Here is a 19,585-nt window from a genome sequence, read left to right on the forward strand (position 1 = left end):
TCCTTAAATAAGTGTTTGCTTGTTAAGAAAGGGCAGAGACATGTTAGTCCTTGTGACCACCGTGCTCATATGCCCAGCAAGTTTGGTTGATACAGGGGCAGGTCGGTAAAACTGCACAAATGTATCTGCACATAGATTATTCCTGAACTTGGTCCCTTTTACATGTATATGTGTTTGCTTGTACATGAAGAAGAATATATGTTGTGTTCCCACTTACAGTGATATGTCATTATGTGGGAATAGGTGTGACTGTGTGTGTGCGTGTGTGCGCTCGTTATATGTGTTTTAAAGAGAAACTTGTCATGAGCATCTACTATGACTTTCAACAGGGACTCCAGAATGACTGAAGAAAGCTAGTGAGCTTGTGTGCTCAGTTAGAGGACAGCTTCAGGGATTGGTTATCTCCTTCGCCATGCATTTTCTTGGGGACGGAACTAAGGAAATGAGGCTTCGCAGTGGGGGTGGGGGAGACACTTTCACCTCCTGAGCCACAGTGTGGCCAGCTTACCTTCTCATCAAAGCCACCTTCTCCTTCGGATAAGAACTTGAGGCTTTTCAGATCATTCTGCCTTTGTATAAACCAAGAACTAATAAAACATTAACATAGAGTTTGAATTTAAAAAGCATGAACAATGAGAGAAAATAGTTTTGAAGAAACCATTACAAAAAAGACCATCACAAAGGTAAAAACAAACCCAAAACCTTTTTGTATGTGGTTTTTATTTCTATTTTTTACAGCTGCACTTTTATTTATTTACTTTCTGTTAGTTTAAAACCATGAAGGGTGCAGCCTCACGGAGTCTGTGTCCAGGGGCCTTTGTGGGAAGTGTGCTTTGGAATTAGGCACAAACCAGGCCAGTTTCTAAGACGCGAGTTACCAAGATGACTCTTTATTTTGTTCAAGTTGCTTCCAGAAGTCAGTGTTGTATTTTGCTTTATATACATAAGCACATCTCTTGCATAATAGAATACAGTTTCATCTTGGACATAAAAGCTTATTATAAAAGCTCCTTGAGGTTTTATGCATAAGATGAAACAAAATGTAATTTTAAACTGAAGCCTATGAAAACTGGCTAAAATATTTTCTATTTAATGTATATAATTAACAGGAAGGACAAGAATTGTGACAGTAGATTCCTGTTGAATTTAGTTCATGACTTGAAAGGGTTAATATTTTGTGGTGCTCTAATAAATACAATTTATATTTCAGAGAAAATGCCCTTATAAACAGTCATTTTTAGCCAGTAGGCTAATTGCATTTACTTACTAATTCTGAAAGTTTCAGAGGATGTGCTTATCATATTTCCTGGGCTCTTTGAAACCAGACAATTTATCTTTTCCCTCAGTAGGCTTTCAAATCCCAGGCAAACTTTTTGACAGTAAAATAGAAATTTCTTTACTGAAATCCTTAGAAAGCTGAAATATTATACATAATATACTTTGCTTATAGTATGTAAAAATACAGTTCCTGTGACTTTAAATAATTTTTGAATAATTAAATGCTTATGCACATTTGAAATGTTATGTTTCTACACATTTGAGTTTTTAAAAAGTTTAAAGTTTTGGGGATAAGCAGTAAAATTACTTTGTGCTATTTCTCTTTAACTACAGACCCTGCTACATGGAAAAACTCAAGACACCTTTCTAAAGGTTTCCTTTATCCATTTGTTTTTAGCCCTTCTTTTTTTATTATGCCTGCATGTGTGCTTATGTACCTCTACAGGCTGTGTGCATCTTTTTTCCCTCATTTTTATTTGCCTGTTCACATTGGTTGCAGGTTTTAGTGGCTCTTGTTAGTGTTTTGGCATTGCATTTACATGCAACCTTTTTTTTTTTTTTTTTTTTTTTTGTAAATTTAGTTTTTGTTTTGTTTTGTTTTGTTTTACAAAAAACATAATTGTGAAGATACTGAAATATTACAAGGCCAATTAAAATTTAAAAATACCACTTTGGTATGTAGTAGTGCCTCTGTGAGTTCTGTCACCTAGATTAATCTAGTCCTTCAAAAGTCCTTTTTGGAAGAAGGTTCTAAGCTCTTGAATAGGTGAACATTTTACTTGCAAAAAGGATCTTGTTTTATATACCTTTATTCCAACAAAGAATGATAATACATACTTTTTACTAAATAAATATTTATGTGAATATTTTATTTTTATTTCAGGTGACTTGTGCATTAAATACTTTAAAACATAAGCTATTTTAAGCTTCTGAATTTGGTGAAAGCAGAATAGCAGTGCTTGGGTAAGGTGTCAGGAAAAGCAGAGTATATGGAAGCTAGCAGGGTATCAGTTCCTCACAGTACGGACATGCATCTATTCTCATCCATTTCCGTTCGACCATCCCATGAGAGAAGATGGACTTGACTGGGGAGAAGTCACCTTGGCAATGTGCATTACAAGGCAGCTACTACCCTGTCACTGAGAGCCTTGTATATAGCTGACAGACAACCAAATAAAAGACAATAATTTTTTTTAATGGAAAACTTAGCTATTTCATTCATATATTGCATGCACATTTTAAACTTTAATGTTATATACACATTTGTTACATGATTTTTTTTGCATTTTCCAATGAGATTTTTAATTTTTCTTCTATAGTTCTTCAAAAGTTTTCATTGGATAAACTGTTTTCATATATAAGATGTTTAAAGAAATCAGTTATGATAACCACAAACAAATAGGAAATGAACAATTTATTTGAAAGAGCTGGATTTCAAATTCTGGGAGGACTTGCAGGCAACTCGACTTGAAGTTAGTCCTGTGTAGTCTGTGCTGTGCTTTAAAAACGTGAATGAGTCTTTAGCAGACCTTAAAATTAAAGCACTTGTTAACGTATAGTTAGTTTTTTAAAAAGTTTACTGTGCTATCTTTTTATATTCCTAACTATAAAACCTAATTTCCAGTCTCTGAGAAGTGACTTTTCTTTCTTTCTCTAGGAGTGGAAGCAGAAGAATGGGGTAAATTTCTTCACACCAAAAACAAGGTAATCACTCAAGAATATAGTTTCCTAACGGAAATATGTTTCTTGTAAAATAAAACACGTCTCAGAAACACTTTTAACCTCAATGGTTTAATTTGACTTGATCCTTTCAAACTTGGAGATTTTTAAGTTTTGTGAGATCGGGCAACTTGGAAACAGATCTTAGAAAAATGTATGTATACATAAGAAATGTGAACTAATTTTCTGCAGTAATCCATACATATTCTTTAAATGTGGCCGCCACCTCTTAAGAACGCCTGATCTTATTTACAGTATGATTTTTTGTTTCAATAATTTTCAGCTTTATACAGATTTTGATGAAATTCGACAAGAAATTGAAAATGAAACTGAAAGAATTTCAGGAAATAATAAGGTAGGCATTTCAAACCTGAAAGGCTTAAACAAAAATAAATCTATTGCTGAATAACTTCTGTATATAATTTATAAGTGCATTGCTAAACCATAATCTCCTCCTGCTTCTAGTACTGACAGTGAAGGTGGGGCCTAGTACATGCTAGGTAAGTGTTCTACCGCTGAGCTATATCCTAAAGCCATATTTAAATTATTATTATTTTGAGACAGTGTCTTATGAAATTACCCAGGGTAGTCTTGAACTTGGGATCTACCTGTTTCTCCTGAGTCACTGGGAATTAGAGTCCTGTGTTACTAGGCTTATCAATTCATAATCTTTTTTTTTTTAATGGACTACTCATGCCAGGCAGTGGTGGTGCATGCCTTTAATCCTAGCACTCTGGAGGCAGCAGCAGGTGGACCTCTGAGCCTGATGACAGCCAGGGCTACACAAAGAAACCCTGTCCCGAAAAACAGAACAATGAAAACAACAAAAACAAACAAACAAACAGAAGAGTACTCCACAACATATAAAAACTTACCTGAATAAATATCTCTCTTGATGTAGTTGTGGTGTCCTGAATTCCCAGGATTGGGGAAGTAGAGGCAGAAGGATGTGAGGTCAAGCCAGCTTGAAATAGTTTCATAAACGCCGAAGGCTAGGGACGTAGCTCAGTGATAGACCGTGTCGTGGATCTTCATCAGTACACGCTGTCGTCCTCTCTTCTCTATTGTCTGATAAATACCCCAACAAAAGCAGGGAGGGTGTTTGTGTAGGGAAGGTCTGTTCTCACTTGCAGAGAAGTCACAGCACGGGCTGGGAGCAGCGGACCAGAAGCTGACGGCATGAGTGCATATTAACTTGTAACTGTCTTTGTCTACCTGTGTAGCTGAGGTGCCGCTCATAATTCAGGCCGGCCTTTGTAATTCAGGAGTGGTAAAGGCAGCCTCCTGCACACACACCCTTTTCCCAGCTGATTCTAGTTTCTGCCAAGTCAACAGTTGACACGGATTATCAGACACAAACATACAGGTGTGCATGCACACACACCTTGAGACTTTTATACATGGAAAATATTTCATTTATGTTTTGTGAACTTAGTTGCATAGTACTTATAGTCAAATATTTCCTAAGAATGTGAAAATTTAAATCAAGTGTCTAAGATACTTTTAGTATAAAAATCAGCCTCTTTTAAATCCTTTTTTTGCCGTTTATTGTTGTTACTGTTTTCTTTTTGGCTTTATGCTATCCTGTGGTAACTGAGGGAACATTAAATCTCACAAGTGACCTTCAGCCTGGTAATACTCAGTATATTATTTGTTGCCAGATATTGTGATTTTGTAGAAGTTATTTCCTGACAGAAAGACACTTTTGCAGCTGTTTTAAGTTTTCGTGCCTGTTGAAAATATTTGCGTCTTTCAGGAACCGTGTTTAGCTTACTGTGAAACTCTAAATTGGCACCTTGGAGTTACTGCTGTTGCCACCATACCTCCCTAAATGTCTTTGCACCAGGTTGTGACAGGGATGTAACTACGGTGTGTCGGGGAGAGCTTTGTGTCTTGGGGATCTGAACACTGAGATACATTGCCTGAGGAAACTCACTATATGTGTACACCTTTACTGCTTGGTGTTCAGATATCTAGGGCCAATTAATGTGAAGAGCTGCGTATTTATTACTTTTTCAGCTGAACACCATCAACTCAAGAACATCTAATTTTGGATAGATGAAGAATGAATTATTCTGTTAAGTACTTAATCTGTTAAACCCCTTTAAAAGCTGCCGTGCATATAGAAAAGCTGAAGGAGAAGTGCGGTGTGTTAGTGCACACACACACACACACACACACACACACGGGGTGAGGCAGCATAGGGAGGAGAAGTGCTGTGTGTTAGTGCACACACACACGGGGTGAGGAGCATAGGGAGGAGAAGTGCTGTGTGTTAGTGCACACACACACATAGGGTGAGGCAGCATAGGGAGGAGAAGTGCTGTGTTAGTGCACACACACACACACACACACACACAGGGTGAGGCAGCATAGGGAGGAGAAGTGCTGTGTTAGTGCACACACACACACACACACACACACACATAGGGTGAGGCAGCATAGGGAGGAGAAGTGCTGTGTGTTAGTGCACACACACACGGGGTGAGGCAGCATAGGGAGGAGAAGTGCTGTGTGTTAGTGCACACACACACACGGGGTGAGGCAGCATAGGGAGGAGAAGTGCTGTGTGTTAGTGCACACACACACACACACACACACATAGGGAGTGAGGCAGCATAGGGAGGAGAAGTGCTGTGTGTTAGTGCACACACACACGGGGTGAGGCAGCATAGGGAGGAGAAGTGCTGTGTGTTAGTGCACACACACACACACACACACACACACACACGGGGTGAGGCAGCATAGGGAGGAGAAGTGCTGTGTGTTAGTGCACACACACACACGGGGTGAGGCAGCATAGGGAGGAGAAGTGCTGTGTGTTAGTGCACACACACACACACACACACACACACACACGGGGTGAGGCAGCATAGGGAGGAGAAGTGCTGTGTGTTAGTGCACACACACACGGGGTGAGGCAGCATAGGGAGGAGAAGTGCTGTGTGTTAGTGCGCACACACACACACACACACACACACACACACACACACACGGGGTGAGGCAGCATAGGGAGGAGAAGTGCTGTATGTTAGTGCACGGGGTTCGCCAGGGTTATATATAACCTCACTTGTCACTCGTTTCATTAAACTTTTATTATTGAAAGATTCTTAGGAGCCATAATTTAATATGAATTTCATATTTAATAATTCATTGAAATTTAATATGATTGTAATATATTTGGAACTTGCTTCTAGGGAGTAAGTCCTGAGCCAATCCATCTTAAGGTTTTCTCACCCAACGTTGTCAATCTGACACTTGTGGATTTACCAGGAATGACCAAAGTAAGGCCTGTTACTCATGTTTTCATTTAAAGAAATGTTTTGTTTTCTGTTTAGCATTAACCTAATATGAGATTAGTGAATAGGTTTGTAGTTGCTATTATTTTATATAGTTGAGCCCTTCTTTCTGCTAAAACACTTTCTTTACCTTGACTCCCAGAGTACCAGAGTTTACACTTTTATCTGTAATCTTACTGGCCACTCCCTTTTAGTGCCTTTTGCTGATTTCTTCTCCTCTCACCAGACTGACAAACAGAGCTCTTTTTTTTTTTTTTTTTTTTTTTTTTTTTTTTTTTGACCTCTTGTCCTCTTTAGGTACATATAACACAATCTAATTAGGATTATCAGATCTCATAGTGCTAAGTGCATGAATTTCAGTATTTTGACATTCAGATTATTTCTAGGTACATACCCAGCTATCCACTTGGCATGCACGTTTAAATGCCTTACTAGGCACTGTTGCTTTCCTGTGACTAATACCACACTCCTGATGTGTCCTTTACTTACATTTGATCCTTCTATCAACTTCCCTAGTTCCATTGTACTATTGATTGGCGGAAACCTTCCAGTCACCCTTGATATATCTTTACCTTTTATCTCTCTTCTCTTCAGCAAATCCTCTGGCTTTCCTCGTTTCTATAATATATCCAGAATTCCATCACCTCTTAGCATATTCATGGCAGAGGTAGCCCTTGTTATTTCACTTGGCTTAGTGTAATAAGTTACAGGATATGTCGTAGGTCTCCCTTGCTTTTTTACTTTTACGTAACCACAGTATTCTATTAAAGTGAAAATCAGATGATGTCGTTTCTTGACTTAAAAATCTCTTCAATGATTTCCCAGTTCCCTCATTATTGAGAGTACAAGTTTAAGTTCTTAGAACTGTCTACTCCTGTATTATTCTCTCACTTTGTTAGTTGATTTCAAGGTCTCAGGATGGCCTTTGACTGCCTGTGTGGCTGAGGATGACCTTGAATTCCTCATCCCTCTACTCCTCAGCTCGTGTGTTATTCCTCCAGTTTCTTTTGGTCTGGGCATCTGCCCTTATTATTCACTTAGGATGGATTGTTTTTCTCCAGATATCTATGTGGGCATCGTTTTGTTTTGCCTTTAATGTCTAGTCACCTAGTGTTTAGTCACCTAAACATCATTATGTAATTGAGGTAGATCCTGATTATTCTGATTTAAAACATTATTTAAAGTAGAGCCTGGGAAGTGCTGGCTATAGTTAGGCATCTCACATTGAGGTTTATGTCTGTAATAAATAACACGGGTTTAGACGACAAAAAAAAAAAAGTAAGAATTTTAAAGCATCCTTCCCAAACCTCTGTTGTGCCCTACAGTGTGTTCTTGATAGGCCCATCTGCCACTTGGATGATATATTTGTGTGTACTTATCATTTGCCTCTTAACACTAAGACAGATGCTCTAGGAAGGCAGTAATTTGTCTCTTAATTTTATTGGTATGACTTAATGCATCAAGTAAAAGAGTGCCAGATCACCAAACATTGAATGAGCAATCATCCGTATGTAGTTGATACTCAGCCATCTTTGACATGATTTATGCACTAGTGAATTTTTGATATTTGGAAGAGTTACACTTTGAGGCTTTGTATATTACCAGATTCACAAATACCTCTATAGCACATTATTGGTTTATTTGAGCTATTTTAAAGTACAGAAATACCTGTATTCTATGAATTAAATGCATGGAGAAAGCCGAGTTGATTTTGATGACTGGTTCTCTTTGTTTGGCTCAGGTACCTGTAGGTGATCAACCCAAGGATATTGAGCTTCAAATCAGAGAGCTTATTCTTCGGTTCATCAGCAATCCCAATTCCATTATCCTTGCCGTCACGGCTGCAAATACAGACATGGCAACCTCGGAGGCTCTCAAGATCTCCAGGGAGGTGGATCCAGACGGTAAGGGCAGGCGCTCGTAGTGAACGGATGTGGGGTTCACAGTGGTGAAGCTTTCCTCAAGAAAAGGGTATGATTGAAAGAGTATCTCCAGTTGATACAGATCTTAAAATGCTCTCGTACTTTCTAATAATTTTAAACAGCAATTGGGATGGGAAACAATTACTTGATTACTAAAATGGTAGACAAAAAATACTTCCCATAAGATTTATATTTGCAGTAGCTACAGAATAATAATTTTAACATCAAATTACTTTGTAAAATGTTTCCTTATTTGTGTAAATGAAAGTTCAATTTTGAATAGCTAATATTTAAGAATAAATAACTCATAATTGTATAGATTATTATAATATAGGAAATAATTATAAAATCTACTTTCTGAAGATTTAAAAAAAAAAAACTAGACAAGCTCAGTATAGAGGGGAGACTCTGAAAACATCTCTTTTTATAAGTGATTATTTACCCCGATTGTGACTTGGTAATACTCAGGAGATTAGCGGCTTCTCTGCATCTGTATGAAATGCTAGCTTTGTAAGTGAGTGGATAATTAACCCTTAAGGAACCCATTTTTTTTCACCTCAATTCTTGAAGACCTACATCTGTGTTACAAAGTTTTTTCCTGCTTTGAAAAATAATTTCAAATAAAAATTTTATAGGAACACTACAAGTGTTAATTAAAATTTCCATAAGCAGTCAGGTATGGTGGTTCACACCTGTAATCCTAGCACTTGGAAGGTAAGAGCAGGAAAAGGTCATCTTCAGCTATAGTGAGTTTGAGACTAGCCTGATCTACATGTAGCCCTGCTCTAAATAAATCAGGAAATACATAAATAAACAACAAGATGGATATACATTTGATCTAGTAACTTTTTTCTTTTCTTTTGAGGCAGTGTCTCGCTGTGCAGCCCTGGCTGCCCTGGAGCTTGTTACATAGATGGTCTAATAATCTAAATTGTCAGTACATTATAGAAAAATAATTTCATTTGATACTAATATATAGTAGCGAAATTTTAGAAGTAGGGAAGGCCAGGTGTGGTGATGCACACCTTTAATGCCAGTACTTGGGAGACAGAGGCAGGTGGATTTCTGTGAATTTGAGGCCAGCCTGGTCTACAAAGTGAATCCAGGACAGCCAGGGCTACACAGAGAAACCCTGTCTCGGGGGTGTGTGTGGGGGGGAATATATATATATATCAGTAGGGCTGGAGAGATGGTTCTGTTGGACAGTAATTGCAGTGCAAGAATGAGGACGCAGGTTCTGACCCTAACAGGCAGACACAATGGGGGAGCACCTTAGTAGCCCAGGGCCTGGGAAGGGAGGAAGGCAGACCCCTGGGGCTCACTCTCAGCCAGGTCAGCCAAGTGGTGAGCTCCTACTTGAGCGAGAGATCCTGACTCAAAGAGCAGGATGGAAGGCAATTGAGGAAGGGACGCCATGTATGGACTTGATGCAAACACACATGCGTACACACATGCACACAGAAGCAATTAGGTACATTTTAGAAGTAACTGTTTGGGGGAGGTTTGGTTTTGTTTGTTTGTTTTTTGAGGCAGGTTTCCCTGTGTAGCCCTGGTTGTTTTGGAACTCTGTAAGCCAGGGCTGACCTCAAACTCACAGAGATCCACCTGCCTCCGCCTCTGCCTCCCCCTACCCTGCACCCTCCCCAGTGTGGCAGGCTTGAAGTAACTGATTAATGGGGACAACACAACGTGAGATGACTGTAAGTGGTGACTTTGTAGAGATTTGGAACAAAAGAAAACGGTTCATAACTATAAAGTGCCTATTTATAGGCAGAGCAGCTGAAACTGATGCATGGGCTGGTGTAAAGTACAGCCTTTACTTTCAGAAAGGAGAGCACGTTCAGTCAGCAATTCCATGTTAAATTTTCATGTGAAAACCTGTGGAGCCTGGCGTGATAGCTCATTACAATATCCAGCATCCAGGAGGCTGAGGCAAAAGGATTACAAGTTGAGGTTAGCCTGGGCTGTTGTCCACTCAGAGAGACCCCATTTTAAAAATGTGGGGTTTAGCAGGTGAAGGCTCTTGCTGCCAAGTGTGATGATGTGAGTTGAAGGCCTCAGCTCCCCACATGGGGAAAGGAGAGAACAACTCCCAAAAGTTGTCCTCTGACCTCTCTGTATGTGTGGTCCTACTAATGTGCCCCTTCCACCCTCAGAATAAATGAGTGCAGGAAAAGCCTTTTATATACAAACATCTATTATGTTGAGTTTATTTGTAGTTTCCCCAAACTAGAAACAGCTCAGATATTTCTCAAATCCGAAACAATAGCCAGATTAGTACACCCATATAATAAACAGCACTGTTCAACAGTGGACTGCTAACATGTACTACAGTATGGACAGCAGTCAGATTTGGAATGCTGAGTGACAGCCTTCATGCACGTCAGGCCGCTCACAGCTGCTCTGTACACCTCTAGCTGCACAGGATCCACCACCCTCTTGTGGCGCTATTGCATGTGCATACACCCACACACATATACACATACTTTTTAAGTTATTTTTTAAAATCACTCATTAAAATAAGTTTTGAAATTATATGCCGTATTTAAATTTATTTATATAAAGAACTGGAAACAAAGATTTTAAAAAATTACCAAAACGATGTAAGAGGCAATGTGTTATGTAGAACTATAGATGAAAATTTCCTTAACTAAATTTAATGCTTTTCTTAATGGCTCTTTCTTCCCCCTCCTTTTTATATTTACCAGGGCGCAGAACTCTAGCTGTAATCACCAAACTTGATCTCATGGATGCTGGGACTGACGCCATGGATGTATTGATGGGAAGGGTTATTCCAGTCAAGCTTGGAATAATTGGAGTAGTTAACAGGTTAGCAATTAAACCCAATAAAGGGCTGGAGAGTTGGTTCAGAACACTTGTTATTCTTACAGGAGACCACAGTCCCTACTGAGTGACTCGCAGCCACTTGTAACTACAGCTCCAAGAGATCCCACACCCTTTTCTGTCCTTCAAGGATACCACCAACACACATGTGCATGTATAAACATGTAGGTGAACACACATGCACACAAATAAAAATAAAATCTTTTTAAAAATGGCATAAGGTCACAGCATTCTCATTTCAAAGCAAGTATGAAAGTCCTCTGCAATGTGTCCTGTCCTGCTGTCCCTCTTGTCCCTGTGGTCCTGTCCTGCTGTCCCTCTTGTCCCTGTGCTTGCATTGCGGTGGAGGCCATCTCGTTATAGGACGAGGCTCACAGTGCCTCTCTGAGCACTTGTAGGCTTGAGGTATTAATGTGTATGTGGAGGTCAGAGGACAACTTGGCCGGAACCAGTTCTCTCCTACCATTTGGGTTTTGGGGATTTAAACTTGGGTATCAGGCTTGGCAGCAAGTGCTTGTACTCATAGGCTCCTTTAAAAAAAAAATTCTTTCTCTGGTTTTTCTAATGGAAAATGTTTCTAAGGTAACCAGTGAGCAAAACAGAAGATGATTTAATAAATAACCTTCAAATATTCTTGCCTGCTACTTAAATTATGTATGAGAAAGGCATTGGGTAAAGACAAAAAGTGTTATCTAATTTGTATCCAATCAGGACAATTTAAAGGTGGTGGAATTTAATGGCTGTTTTCACCCCATATCATTACTGATGCTGTGTAATTGCCAGGATGTGACTTCAAAGGAAACTTTAAAAGATATATCCTAAAAATTTCTGGTGTTAAAAAGTATGGGGTGGCGGGGAGGGCAACAACTACTGTTGAGTGTCTGTTTTCAACAGTCTGCAATGGTATCCTTGGAATGCTCACTGAGTAGCAGGGCTGTGTGCTCACTTTCTCTTAGGTCAGAGCTTCTGTGTAGTAAGGAAACCAGTTGTCAAGAGACTGAGTTCTAATTCTAGTTTCTACGTAGTCTGGATATAATAGACTTTAAATCATCTTTGGCCCTCAGGTCATTTAAAAACATATTAAGTGATATCTAAGACTCATTTCAAGCGTCTGTATGGTCCTCCATACATTCCTTTTCCCATTTAAAGAAAACATACAGCAGTTTTCTTTTTAGGCAAGCATGTGCTATGTATACTGCTATGTTCTGTATTCGTAGATGACTGTACTCCAAGCTATTATTCTTGGTAGAAATTAGTCACCTGCCCATGGATAAAATATAGCTGTACAACTTACTTAAGGATTCTGCTTAATCCTTAATAATCTGCTTAATATTCAACTTAGGTTACGTCCTACAGTCAGAACCTTGACTGTCTGTGCTTCCTTGGGAGCTCATTGCCTGAGACATGAGGGCCTTGTTTTGGAGTGTAGTGATGGTGCCTGTTGTGGAACACTAGTAAGGAAGTAAGCAGTCCGGAGAAGTCAGGAAACGTCGGGTGCAAACGCACATCTCGAGCAGAGAAAGTATGGTCGTGGCTCTAGTTGAACAAGTGTGTTATTTTTCAACCACAGGAGCCAGCTAGATATTAACAATAAGAAGAGTGTGACTGATTCAATCCGTGATGAATATGCTTTTCTTCAGAAGAAATACCCGTCTCTGGCCAACAGAAATGGAACGAAGTATCTTGCTAGAACACTGAACAGGTACATTTTTAAACGGGGTCTCTCTGAGTGGACAACAGCCCAGGCTAACCTCAACTTGTACAAAAGGGAAACCTAGTACCCAGATCTTAAAAGTGTCTGCGGACGGACGGCTGCTATGACTAAGACTAACACAGACCCAGGGATTTGGGATGATCAGTCCCGATGGAGCTGATGCCCAATGCGTAGTGAGGTAATCGATCATATCTATGTGATGAAGATGATGTTTCCATTTTGCCAACAGTTGTCTTAGAATGTTTAGTTTCCTATGTTTTCATACTGGTCCTTACAGCTTCACTTCTGTTTTCATTGGGATACTTGATATTAAATCATGAGATCTGGAATGAATATTCAAATAATTTTCTTTTTTTTTCAAATAATTTTCTTAATTAGGGAGTAGAGTTTTGTTTTTGGTTTTAGTTCAAATTCATTTCTAAAATTACTATTATATGATTTAATACTCAAGGAGAATTTGTTCAAATAAAACATTTTCAGTAGTGTTTACAGTCAGAAAGCAGCAACAGCAAATCTTTGGGAAGCCCGTCAGAAGGAGCTCACACTTCGTTGAGGCCCAGATCCTGGAGTTGAGATTCTCAGTTCTTTAAAGTTGATCTGACTTCCTGGATAGGGGTAAATTTGCCTATGGGGTCTTCCTTTTTCCTTGACAGCCCCCAGAATGTAAACAGCACCAGCAACGTCATTTAACTGTCCATATGGCCACAAAGCCAGCATGAATGTTCATCCCTTTATACAATGTCTGGCTTGTTGAAGTGTCACCTAGTGAATATCAGAACTCTCATCTGTTTTATCTGACCCATGAGAACAGTAGCTGACTGGGCAGCAGCAGTGGCTAATGTGGGGTGCAGGGAGCTTTGGGGACTGATGTCAGGAGGGCAGTTGCAACCACAGTACCCTGACTGATCAGTTAAGAAAATGTTGACAGTTAATTGGGCTTTGAGCTTTACTGAGATATCAAGTGACTTCCAAACACTTTAGATTTCATGAATTGAATTTTTCAGTTATCACATGATATGCTTCAGATATCACATGTGATATGAATATTACGATACTCGATTCCTTTTGCATTTATTGATAATAGAAATAGTGTGAGTTCCATACCTCCTGTTCTGAATACCTACTGACACTGTAGGAACTAGAAAACCTACCTTTTATATAAGTGACGAGAGTGAAAACCATTTTCTCTTATCCTGTAAATGGAAGGCAGATGAACTTGGATCTTAATAAGATGGATTTACTTTTTTGGGGTTTTTTGTTTGGTTGTTTGATTGTTTGGTTTTTCGAGACAGGGTTTCTCTGTGTAGCCTTGGCTGTCCTGAGCTTACTTTGTAGACCAGGCAGTGATCCACCTGCCTTTGCCTCCCAAGCGCTGGCAAGATGGATTTACTTGTACTATGCCGGGTACTTGTTGTAAAAGATAGGTTATTAAGCCAAATTTACAGGTAGAATTGGACTGAGTACCTTACTTTAGATTACAATGACATGAAAATAATGTGCATTGGTTTAGTTTTATTTATGGTTTTCTAGCAATCACTATAGTTGGGGGGCTACAGGCATATGTCAAAAGTATTGAGCAAAACAGTTACTTTTGTATAATTTTCTTTAGACTAAGGACCTCTAATCTAAGATTGTTTTATTTCCTGTTCTTGTGCTATGGGATGAGGGTGGAGCTAAAAATTTGTTTTCTTATTCTGACAGTTACTGAAATGAACAGAGAGTACTTCTGACAGCAAAGTTATGTAGGATTTTTACCATATTACACCGTACAAGTAATTCTTCGGTAGATTGTAACCAGATGTCTTCTAGCTCGCTTCTGACAGCGTTTAAATAAGCCATCCCATCCTGTGGGTTAAGGCCGCAGTTGTTTATAGATGTGCCTTCTACTTCAGAAGTTACCTGCAGCCAAGGTTGTGGATGTGCTCCTTAGTGGTCGTCCCTTAGTGCAGAGGGAGTAGGTCTCAGGGGACATTTGTTTCTGTTTACTCACACACAGGAAAAGGTTATTCTGAAGGACGGGGGGAAACCAGCTAGAAGAGAGAATAAGAAACATTGAGAAGTGCTTTATTCCCTCTGGGCATGCTATGCGGCAGAACCTTTTTAGTTAGTTTTATGAACTCTCTGCTTGAGTTTTCATGGCAGCTTCATCACATAGATATGATCGATTACCTCACTACGCATTGGGCATCAGCTCCATCGGAACTGATCATCCCAAATCCCTGGGTCTGTGTTAGTCTTAGTCATAGCAGCCGTCCGTCCGCAGACACTTTTAAGATCTGGGTACTAGGTTTCCCTTTTGTACACATTTTTAATTGACTTACTTGATGTATCCAGTACCTAATTTTATGCTAAAACCCTGTTTTTCTAATCTTTAGGTTACTTATGCATCACATCAGAGATTGTTTACCAGAGCTAAAAACAAGGATAAATGTTTTAGCTGCTCAGTATCAGTCCCTTCTAAATAGCTATGGTGAACCCGTGGATGATAAAAGTGCGACTTTACTCCAGCTTATCACCAAGTTTGCCACAGAGTATTGTAACACTATTGAAGGAACAGCGAAGTATATCGAAACTTCTGAGCTGTAAGTAAGATGTTTTTATGAAGATTTGGTTGCTTGGATTGCAGGGTCACTTTTATCTTCGAAGTGACTTAGATCATCTGACTGTGATTCATTATCCATAAAGCAAATATAAATTTGTAGAAACAACAGGAGGAGGAGGAGGAGTATTGTGTCAGATATTTATAAGCTGTGAATAAAAACATGGTAAAAATTACAGGTTTTTTTTTTTAAAGGAACTTAAAAAAACTTTTAAAAAAAGGCTAAACTAAAGATGAAAAGCTAAAACAATGCACATTATTTTCATGCTCTCCTCAAACTCTGATCCTTGTAACAGCCTCCTACATAGCTAGACTTGTAAGGCTGTGCCACAAAGTCGGGCTTTGAAATAGTTTGGTTTTTTTTCCCCCTAAGTTTTAAAATGAAATGCTCTCTTTCTCTCCCCTGCACCACTCCTCTCCCCCTCCCCCTCCCCCTCCCCCTCCCCCTCCCCCTCCCTTCTCTTTCCCTCCCCCTCCCTTCTCTTTCCCTCTCCCTCTCCGTCCTCTTGCTCTCTCACTGACTGCAGACATGTAGAGGTCAAAAGACAACTATCAGAAGTTGCTTCTCTCTGCCCCCTTGTGGGATTGAGGGCTTGAGCTTGGGTTTTCAGGCCACTGTTCAAGAACCACTACTCACTGTTAACTTTTCCTGGGGAGTTACAAATGAACATCTATCTAATCACCCCAGATATCAATAGTGGCTGACTTCACCAGAGTCTAGCTCATGAGACTAATGAGTATGTTGGGCTTGTGTGCAGAGCACTTGTAAAGAGTTAGTTACAGAAGTGTGGGTAACCTCATAATAGCTACATTGATACCGTGTCCCACCTCATGCTGCATGGAAGCCTCATGGAATCTGCATTGTATTGTCCCACTTTCAATCTTAACCTTTTCACTGCCTTGTCTAGTCTCTTCTCCCAAGATGACTTGCACCTGGGGGAGAGAATAATTGCTGGATCCCTGGTGAGAATCTTCGGATTCTCTATAGCAGCATTCTTCAACTGAAGGGTTACGACCCCTTTCAGGGTTGACGGTCCTTTCACAGGTGTCACCTAAGACCAACACATATATTTATATTTTACTTCAGATAATAGCAAATTACAGTTATGAAGTAGCAATGAAAAGACCTTATGGTTGGGGTCATCACAACATGAGGAACTGTATCAAAGGGTTGCAGCATTCGGAAGGTTGAGGACAACTGTTGTATACCACGTGTCAGACCAGGCTAGCACTGCTCTTGTTCTGCTCTGGTTTCCAAGTCTATCAGCGCAAAGTCCAAGATAACATCTTGTTGCTATGCAGTGTGTGCTCAGCCATCTTACCAGCCTTTCACTTCTAGAACTGCACTAGTGACTTCTCTATTGCTGTGATAAAACACTCCCACCAAGACAGCTTATATTAGGAAGTAGTTTTATTTGGCCTTATGGTTCCAGAGAGACTAAGAATCTATCACAATTGCAGTGGGGAAATGTGGCGGCAGGCAGGCATGTGACTAGAGCAGCAAGCTGGGGGTGACTAGGAACCTCAAACACAGTGACATACGTACCCAAGCAGTGCCACAACTGTAGATGGAGGATTCAACAACATTTGAACCTTTTCATCTGAACGTTCTCAACCAAAGCACCACAAGAAAACTTGTGCTTAAAATAAGTTGGGGTCCAGGTTGTTTATGCAAGTGCTTTGTCACTGAGGTGCATACCCAGCCCAGTTGTTTCTTTAGTACACTTTAAAAGTTCTGAGTTTGAGGCTCAGAGGGACACTGTGACAGATGGTCTTTTTTATGAGATTTCTTAGGAGAGATTTTTAACTTTTAACATCACAGACTGATAGGGCAGACAGCTGCATGGGGAGTAGGAGCTGAGGAGAGATCAGGTCCACATGCAGAGTGGGTCCATTCTTACGGGTTTTAGAGGAAGGAGGGTGGGAAGATTAAATGCTTTCCTCTCTTGTCCTACAGTTGACCATTGCAAGGTGTAACCAGTGACAGTTCAGTTTGAAGAACAGTCCTGTGATTGATAAGCATCTTTCTTGGCTGCCCATAACTGGGATTTGGTAAAGCAGGCATGAGCTAAAGGAACTCTTCAGTTGAGAAGATGCATCCATAGGCTTGGCCTGTAGACATGTTTGTCAGTCATTTTCTTGATTGATTTGGATGGTGGTCCTGAGTTATATAAGAACACAGGCTACGCAACAGTAGGCAGCACTCCTCCATGACCTCTTGATTCCGGCCTTCAGGTCCTGCCCTGACTTCCCTTCATAATGGACTGTATGCTGTAGGGCAGAGTAAACCCTTTTCTCCCCTAGTTGCTTTTGGTCATGGTGTTTATCATAGCAATAGAAACCTAAGTCAGAGGAGAAAGCAAGGCTCTAGAAAAAGATGTCACTTTCGTTCTAGAAATCAAGTTAGTGTCTACATTTACTATTGTTGAACCAATGTGTAAAGGCATGATGGTCTAGGCATGGCCAGCACACATAGTGAACATTCAAGTGAATAAAAATAAAATATATAGACAAAATCATCATGTGAGATGACCCCTGCTGTCGTACGTTGACCTGCACATTTCTCTACACATCTGCTGTGAGACAGATGAGTGCTTGTAGGTTATCAGGTTCGGTACATATTACCTTGGTGTCATTTCCCCAATCCAGGACGTCACAGACAACCTACTGCTGGCAGTATATGAAAATACCCTCTCCTTTTCTCTCCTCTTTGTCCATATGCTCATTAAAAGAAGGGGGGGAGTGTGCTTATGATGTAAGGATAATCAGAGGCACACAGGAAGTTGCCAACAACTGTACAAAGAGGCTCCATGCATCCTCTCTCGCAGTGTACACATCGGAGTGAGAAAATGCATCATCCACGTGTGCTAGTTTTATAGGTATGATAAGTACAAGGGTGAGGAGGATCATAAAGTATTGTGCTAATATTGGAAGGCCTCTGAGGCCAAACTGTGAAAAGGTTGGTTCTCTGCAAGGAGGCTCTGAGTAGTTAGTAAGTGAGACTGCAGTAGAGCCCCCGAATGTTTGAAATGCTAAGACCACTGGCTTACTGTGGGTAGCAGAACTGGGTGGTGGGGTCACCCTTGGTTCTCCTTGGACCCAGATGATTCCCTCATGAGCCCAGATGCTGGACATGGAGCCACAGGGTTTGTATTTACCCTGCTGGGTTTCAGTCTTGCTTTGATCTCATCTTTCCCTGCTATTTCATTCCTCCCTATATAATTAGGTGAATTAAGAAATGATATTTACATATGTAAATATGAATTTTTTAAGTAAAAAAATTCAGTATTTCATGACATTTGGAAACGTTATAAAATTTAAATGTCAGGCTATATATTTTATTGCAGCATAGCTATACTCAAGTCATTTTCTCACAGATTGTCTGTTACTTACTGGCAAATTTGAGAAGTTCCAACAAATACTGAAAGACCTACATATTTATTATCTAGCCTTTTAAGGGGAAAAATAGGCTGACTTCTAGGTTTTGTAAGTCAGCGGAAACAAAAAAGCCACTATTTCCTAGAGAAGCTGATAAGCTAGCTGAAGAAAAAAGCAGGGCAGGGAAAAGCAGTTTTATAGTTTTTAGTTGCCTGAAGCCTTAGGTAAATAGCTATATACCAAATCATATGAAAACATAATATCCATAATCCTGAAATTATTTAAATTTAAATAGTAGAGAAACTGGATCAAAGAGATTTTGAGTTGAAGACAAGAAAGACATAAAAGGGGTATAGGAAGGAAAAAGCCATGCTCTGTCTTTGTAGATGACATGGTTCTTTAAAAGACCCAACTAAGCTGAGCGTGGTAGCACACATCTGTAATCCCAGCACTCCAGGAGGCAGAGGCAGGAGGATCTCTGTGTGTTCGAGGCCTGCCTGTTCTACATTGTGAGTCCAAGACAGCCAAGGCTACACAGAGAAACCATGTCTTGAAAAAAAAAAAAAAAAGGACCCCATTAAGTCTACTAGAAAACTCCTAACACAATTTAAAAAAGAAATTAAGAAAAATATCCCATTCAAATAACTCCAAAAAAATTAAGTATTCAAGAAAGGAGAACCCCAGGACCCCACAAGGGGAGATCACAGGGTGTACTAGACGGTGGAAGGAACTTTCATCCTGCCAGACCAACAAAATTTATATTTTGAAAATGGCTGTGAAACAAAAATTAATTTACAGATTTAATGGAATAACCTATTAAAATTCTGATGTC

At 39.8% G+C, this 19,585-nt stretch overlaps 1 protein-coding gene across 19 annotated transcripts in view; it reads left to right on the top strand.

Annotated features, from left to right (window-relative positions):
• The window catches only part of DNM1L (dynamin 1 like), a 52,486-nt gene that overhangs the window by 21,958 nt on the left and 10,943 nt on the right, over window positions 1-19,585 (top strand). For 9 of the 19 annotated variants that reach the window (XM_084800976.1, XM_084800987.1, XM_084800988.1 and 6 more), the window contains exons 3-10: window positions 1,612-1,650; window positions 2,936-2,982; window positions 3,281-3,352; window positions 6,195-6,281; window positions 8,038-8,200; window positions 10,927-11,047; window positions 12,633-12,764; window positions 15,152-15,358. In XM_084800976.1, coding sequence (XP_084657102.1) covers window positions 1,612-1,650; window positions 2,936-2,982; window positions 3,281-3,352; window positions 6,195-6,281; window positions 8,038-8,200; window positions 10,927-11,047; window positions 12,633-12,764; window positions 15,152-15,358 — 868 coding nt within the window. Of the gene's footprint in view, window positions 1-1,611; window positions 1,651-2,935; window positions 2,983-3,280; window positions 3,353-4,920; window positions 5,075-6,194; window positions 6,282-8,037; window positions 8,201-10,926; window positions 11,048-12,632; window positions 12,765-15,151; window positions 15,359-19,585 lie in introns of those variants that run through there. The other 10 variants (XM_084800990.1, XM_084800994.1, XM_084800981.1 and 7 more) reach the window with 2 other exon arrangements.

The sequence above is a fragment of the Acomys minous genome (assembly GCF_964271855.1).
Source record: "Acomys minous genome assembly, chromosome: 11".
In the NCBI taxonomy this organism is placed as follows: Eukaryota; Metazoa; Chordata; class Mammalia; order Rodentia; family Muridae; genus Acomys; species Acomys minous.